Consider the following 6893-nt stretch of genomic DNA (forward strand, 5'->3'; position numbering starts at 1 on the left):
AAAATTACAGAAGAGAGAGGAAGAAAGGCAGAAAAGACAAGAAGAAATGCAGAGGAAGCAGACAAGAATTTTAGTGGCAGCTATAAAAGGAGGACAACGAGGGGATAGAGAACGGAGACGGAAGACCCCTTGTGGACCTAATAGACGTGAACCCTTTAGAGAACGTGTGCAGTTAGACTTGGGTGAATTGGAGTGTTACTACTGTGGGCAGAAAGGACACATAAAGAGAAATTGCAGGAAGAGATTGCAAGATGAACAAATTTACCAAGAGGAATAGGGGAGTCAGGGGCTCTATTCGCTGGGGACCCAGAAGAATACAGAGCCCTTGATAAAACTTAAAATAGGTCCCCAGCAACAAGAACTTGAGTTCCTAGTGGATTCAGGGGCAGAAAGATCGACAGTTCAAAAGTTACCTTGGGGTTGCACGACTTCCTCAGACACAATCCAAGTTGTAGGGGCCAAGGGAGAACCATTTAAGGTGCCCCTCATAAAAGATGTGGAAATAGAAGCCCAGAATAAATATGCATTAGGAACATTTCTATTAGTTCCTGAGGCTGAGTATAATCTGTTAGGGAGAGATTTGATAATAGAATTGGGAATAAATTTAGAAGTGAAAGATCAAAAATTACAAGTCCAAATATATGCCCTTACGGCAGAGGACGAAAAAAGAATAAATCCTGAGGTGTGGTTTACTCCTGATTCTGTGGGAAAGCTAGATATAAAACCATTTGAGGTCTCAATTCGAAATCCAGAAGAACCAATAAGAGTGAAACAATATCCCATCCCACATAAAGGAAGAGTTGGACTTAAACCGACCATAGAAAGACTTTTAACACAAGGATTATTAGAACCATGTAAGTCACCTCATAATACTCCCATTTTGCCGGTAAGGAAATCTGACGGATCATATCGTCTGGGGCAGGATTTAAGGGAAGTAAACAAACGGACAATTACCCGGTACCCTGTAGTCGCTAATCCTTATACTTTACTAAACCAACTCTCACCTGACCATAAGTGGTATAGTGTGATCGACCTGAAAGATGCATTTTGGACTTGTCCTCTGAAAGAAGAGAGTAGAGACTATTTTGCTTTTGAATGGGAAGATCCTGACTCACATAGGAAACAACAACTTAGATGGACTGTTCTACCTCAGGGATTTACAGAATCCCCTAATTTGTTTGGACAAGCCTTAGGACAATTATTAGAGTCTTTTGAACCTCGCCAGGGTACGGTTTTGATTCAATATGTTGATGACTTGTTAGTTGCCGGAGAAAAGTTAGAAGATGTCAGAGATGAAAGCATTAGACTTCTGAATTTCTTAAGTTTAAAAGGTTTGAAAGTGTCAAAGTCCAAATTGCAATTTACAGAGGAAGAAGTTAAGTATTTAGGGCATTGGTTGAGCAAGGGACATAAGAAATTAGATCCTGATCGAGTAAATGGAATTCTGTCACTATCTGTACCCAGGAGCAAAAGACAGGTTAGACAACTTCTGGGCCTATTTGGGTATTGTAGGCAATGGATTGAAAATTACAGTAGTAAAGTCAAATTTTTGTATGAAAAATTAACCAAGGAGGGGCTAGTAAAGTGGAGTGATGAGGATGAACAGCACTTAGAAAAATTGAAGGAGGATTTAGTAAATGCACCTGTGTTAAGTCTGCCAGACAATCGGAAACCTTTTTATCTATTTGTAAATACAGAAAATGGTACAGCATATGGAGTCCTAACCCAGACCTGGGCCGGACAGAGGAAACCGGTAGGGTACTATTCAAAATTGCTGGATCCAGTAAGTAGAGGTTGGCCCACCTGTTTGCAATGTGTAGTTGCTACAGCTCTGTTAGTTGAAGAAGCTATAAAGGTGACTTTTGGAGGAAAATTAAAAGTATTTACTCCCCATAATATAAGAGGAGTATTACAACAGAGAGCTGAGAAATGGTTGACTGATAGTCGACTATTAAAATATGAAAGTATCCTATTGCACTCCCCGGATCTGGAGTTAGAGATGACACATGTGCAAAATCCAGCTCAATTTTTATATGGAGAACCTAAAGAAGATCTAGGACATGACTGTTTACAGGTAATAAACCTTCAAACAAAGATTAGGGAGGATTTGGAAGAAGAAGAACTGAGTTCGGGAGAGAAAATATACATCGATGGTTCTTCTAGGGTGGTTAATGGGAATCGAAAGTCAGGATATGCAGTGATAGATGGAGAAAATTTTCAGGTCAGAGAATCTGGACCCTTAGATAAGACATGGTCAGCCCAAGCTTGTGAGTTATATGCACTGTTGAGAGCGTTACAATTATTAGATGGAAAAGCAGGCACTATCTTCACAGACTCTAAGTATGCATTTGGAGTAGTTCACACCTTCGGCAAGATATGGGAAGAGAGAGGATTGATTAATACCCAGGGTAAAGGACTTGTTCATGAAACTCTAATACGAGAAATCTTAAAAGCTTTGAGAAAGCCAAAGCAGATTGCAATAGTACATATTAAAGGGCATCAGAAAGGGTTAAAAGCTACTGTTAGGGGCAACAATTTAGCAGATGAGGAAGCAAAGAAAGCAGCTTTATTAGTAATGGCAAGTTCAGAACCAGAAGATAGAAATGTCCTGAAAAGTTTTAGTGATCAAGAGAAAAAGAAACTGCAGCAATCTGGAGCAAAAGAAGAAAATAATAAATGGTTATTAGCAGATGGTCGAGAAGTACTTCCAAAAGGGCTTGCTCAGAGAATAATGAAGAAATTACATGAGACAACCCACTGGGGAATACAGGCATTAGTGGATCAGTTTGAAAACAAGTTTGCCTGTGTGGGAGTTTATGGAATAGCAAAGAAAATTTTGGAAGGGTGTTTAACCTGTCAGAGGGTAAACAAAAGGCAATTGAGAGAACGAGTACAAGGGGGACGAGAGATAGCTAAGAGACCTTTTGAGAAAGTACAGACAGATTTTACTGAATTACCTAAAGTAGGCAGGTATCGCCATCTACTGGTGTTAGTGGACCATCTCACCCACTTTGTAGAAGCCTTTCCGGTAGCCCGATGTACAGCCAAAACAGTGATTAAGATTTTATTAGAAGAAATTATTCCAAGGTATGGTGCTGTGGCAGTAGTAGATTCGGACAGGGGACCACACTTTACTTCTAAAATAATTAAAGAAACAACAGAACTTTTTGGAACCAAATGGGAGTACCATACTCCTTGGCATCCACAGAGCTCTGGTAAAGTAGAAAGAATGAATGGAGAAATAAAGAAGCAATTGACTAAATTAATGATAGAAACTAAAATGAATTGGGTAAAGTGTTTGCCATTGGCCTTATTATATATACGGACCCAACCACGTACTGACACAGGAATCTCACCATTTGAAATGCTGTATGGGATGCCATATGATTTTGGAATCCCGATTGAAAATCCCAAGGTGGAAGATACCCTCTTGAGGGAATATATAATTGAGTTAATGAAAAGGAGACAGGAATTGAGGAAAAAAGGATTAGTAACTCAGAGACCCCCGTTGGATATGGCAATACACAGAATTCAACCTGGAGACAGGGTATTAATTAAAACATGGAAAGAGTCTTCATTAACGCCTCGTTGGGAAGGACCCTTTGTTGTTCTTCTTACCACAGATACAGCCATTCGTACCGCTGAAAGAGGATGGACTCACGCATCTCGGGTTAAGGGGCCAGTCAACACTCCTGAATGGACTGTAACTTCTCAGCCTGGGAATCTCCGAATGACGTTCAGAAAAACTGGACTGGTAAATGAATAACCCTGAACGAGACTGGGACCCAGCCCAGCCTATACTCCTGGTCTGAAGTACCTCGAGACCTAACCTTAATAAGGGTTCGGTATAGACATTGATAAGTGGGCTAATCCTCTACCAGGCTGGGGAAAGTGGATATACCAAATTGCTGAAAAAGGTAAAACTTTTCCTCATTGTTGTGATCTTGAGACTGAAATTACTTTGCCAGAAAGACCTGCACAGAAGATACCCTGTATAAAACACCCAGTTTCAAGACCCCGGAGCTGGGTCAGTTGTAAATGTACATTATATGGTATAGAGTGGTATTGTACAGCAGTAGGCAGGACACCCATTGTACGAATTGCCGAGAGTTCTTTGTTGCTTCTGATGAGAAACTGAATGTTTTAGAAATTGATAAGTTATTCTGTAGATAGGAGTAGTTGGTACCAGAGAACTGGGAAGTCCATGATAAAATATTTTCTAATTTTGGTACAAAACTCTAGAACAGTGTGCCGTTAAAATTGCCTAGAAAACAGAGTTCACAACCAACCAACTTTTAGAAAATATATGGATCTAGAGAAATAAAGGAAAAGGTCACAAGAACCTATCAAGAGCCCATATTCTCCTGAAGAATATTGACTGCTGCCGAGAAGATGTAAAACCCCGTTGCTCCCAGCAAAGGAGTAGACGGAGGAGGCAGAGCAATAATACAGTGGAGAACAGATATGGGAAATTATATATGGATTGTGGTATTTTTGTGGCAGCTTTCCCCAAGCAGGGAAAGCCCACATCGGCCGTACAAGTGGACTCTGAACAGATGGAGCGATCTAAAAACAGTTAGGACTAATCTTACAGTAGGATCTCCCAGTTTCTCTGCTACACTGTGTCAAATAGCTCCTGTACCACATTGTTCAAATTTGAAACCTTATTATCTCTGTCCTGCATCTAATCCAGGAAAAGGATATTGTAACTACCCTGATCAATATTATTGTGTACACTGGGACTGTGCCACTATTGCTTCCGCCTGGACCCCTAATTCTCAAGATAAATACCTAACGACAACATGGGGACCACCTGGCTGTAAACCTTCACAATTTGTTTTGTCTAGAGGATCGAAGAGGTATAGCGATTGTAAGTATATTACCATCCAGGTACTGCAACCAGAAGACCCAGGATGGTTGATAGGAAGAACTTGGGGAATCAGATACTGGGAAGCTGGCACAGACAGGGGAGGGCTAATATTCATAAAAAAACAAGAAGTCACCCACCGCCCTCTGGCAGTAGGACCCAATAAAGTAATAAAGAAAAAAGAGGATAATTTGAATCAGAAGGAGAGTAGAAAAAGACACACCTCCACAGTTTCAACTGCCACTCAACAAAACTGGTTTGAATCATGGTTTAACAAATCACCCTGGTTAACTACTTTAATTTCTACCCTAATAGGCCCCCTAATAATGTTGTTAATTACTTTGACATTTGGTCCTTGTATTTTGAATAAATTTGTAACTTTTGTTAAAGGTAGGATGGAAACGGTACAACTTATGGTAATGAGACAGCCATATTCCGAATCGAGCGAAGAAACATCTAAAGCTGAACCATTTCCTACCTTGAGTGCAGCCCGAGAAGCTGTAATAAGGTTTGATAAGCAAATTAATGATAAATAGAAGAGGGGGAAATTGTGATAGCCAATAAAGACCAAAGGAGAGATAATTTGCTTATCAAATTATATTTGCAACACTGTAATTACAAGTTGCGATAAACAAAGTCCCAAGTTTCTATAAGTTTCAAGTAATAATTTCATTTAGTGTTTGTCTTGACTACCTCATGCATATTGATTGTATCATATACCTGTATATTCTGTGAGTTTTTGGCTAAATGTTTAATGGGAAAGTTTTCTCATAACTGAAGCTGAGAGTTATCTCTACAACTAGTCATAGTTCATGTATTCTTAGATGAACAGGCGCCTAAAGATTTAAAGTTCTATTATATTTACAGCTAAGGTTAAAAGAGCTATCTCTGCAGCCAGTCCTAATTCATGTACTCTTGGACGAGTAGGCGCCTAAAGACTTAAAGTTGTACTATATTTCATCCTTAGGATAGTGAGAAGGTTTAGGCCTTTTGACCTTGGGAGGGTCTGTTTTGTTTCATTGTGGGGGTGTAGTTAAGTTTTAGAATCTATTTAGTCTGTTTTTAATGTAGTCACCCATTTGCTTCACGAATCACAATTATTTATATATCACACAAACCATAATGTTATGTTACCATAATTAGTGATATTTTGTTATGTTATGTAAGAAGAAAAAGAACTGAAAAAGAGAACAGAACTCTCTTCCAGTGGCAAGACAGCACATGCGCAGAAAAAGCTGACTACATCAAAAGGTTGAAGTGAACAGAGCCGAGCTTGTCTCCTAGCAACAAGATACGCATGCGTAAAGCTTCTTGGCAACAGGAACAGAGCCTGCGCAGATAAACCTGATGAACAAAGGAGGGGATTTTAAAGGAGATAAGCAGCTCAAAACCTATAAAAGGCAGACTGGAAATTATTGAAGTGTGCCTTAGATGAGCAAGGAAAGCTCACTAAGTCACCCAGCGCTGTATTTTGCTTATTTGATTTTTATATAAATCTATAATAAAACTTTTTACTACGATATTTGAGCCTAGTGCCGATTTTACTTATAACATTATCGACAGACCGTGGAGCAATCTCAGAGCATCCCGCCCTCGTTATTTGTCCACAATACAGTAAGTTGGGGATGCCCCATTCCTGAAGTGTTCAAGGCCAGATTGTATGGGGCTCTGAGCAACCTGGTCTAGTAGGAGGTGTCCTTGCCCAGGGCAGGGGGGTTGGAACGAGATGATCTTTAAGGTTCCCTTCCAAGCTAAACCGTTCTGTGATTCTGTGATAACCCCCAACCTGTCATGTCACATACAGTGAGTGACAAGTTAAAGTTTCCCAGCCTTCTCCTTGAGCAGGGATGCCCCTGCACAAGGTATACCCTTCTCTCAGTAGACCTTCAGGAAGACATCCTGCATGACTGTGCTGCAGAAATTGCATCTCCTCTTGCCATTTTCAGTGCTCTGAGGCTGCTGGAAACCGTGCAGCCTGGGCCACCCTGCTGCAATGCAATGCAATGCACAGCTAGTGCTCGCAGCT

At 40.3% G+C, this 6893-nt stretch overlaps 1 protein-coding gene across 1 annotated transcript; it reads left to right on the forward strand.

The window, feature by feature from the left end:
* Positions 1 to 303: 303 nt before the first annotated feature.
* Positions 304 to 6089, forward strand: LOC115307392 (protein NYNRIN-like). Its single transcript, XM_029959142.1, has 2 exons — positions 304 to 4870; positions 6075 to 6089. The coding sequence occupies exon 1, from the start codon at positions 2000 to 2002 to the stop codon at positions 3764 to 3766; it is 1767 nt and encodes a 588-aa protein (XP_029815002.1). The 5' UTR covers positions 304 to 1999; the 3' UTR covers positions 3767 to 4870; positions 6075 to 6089.
* The last annotated feature ends 804 nt before the right edge of the window (positions 6090 to 6893 follow it).

The sequence above is a fragment of the Manacus vitellinus genome, unplaced genomic scaffold, assembly GCF_001715985.3.
Source record: "Manacus vitellinus isolate BGI_N305 unplaced genomic scaffold, ASM171598v3 ctg7180002437254_pilon, whole genome shotgun sequence".
NCBI classification, from domain to species: domain Eukaryota; kingdom Metazoa; phylum Chordata; class Aves; order Passeriformes; family Pipridae; genus Manacus; species Manacus vitellinus.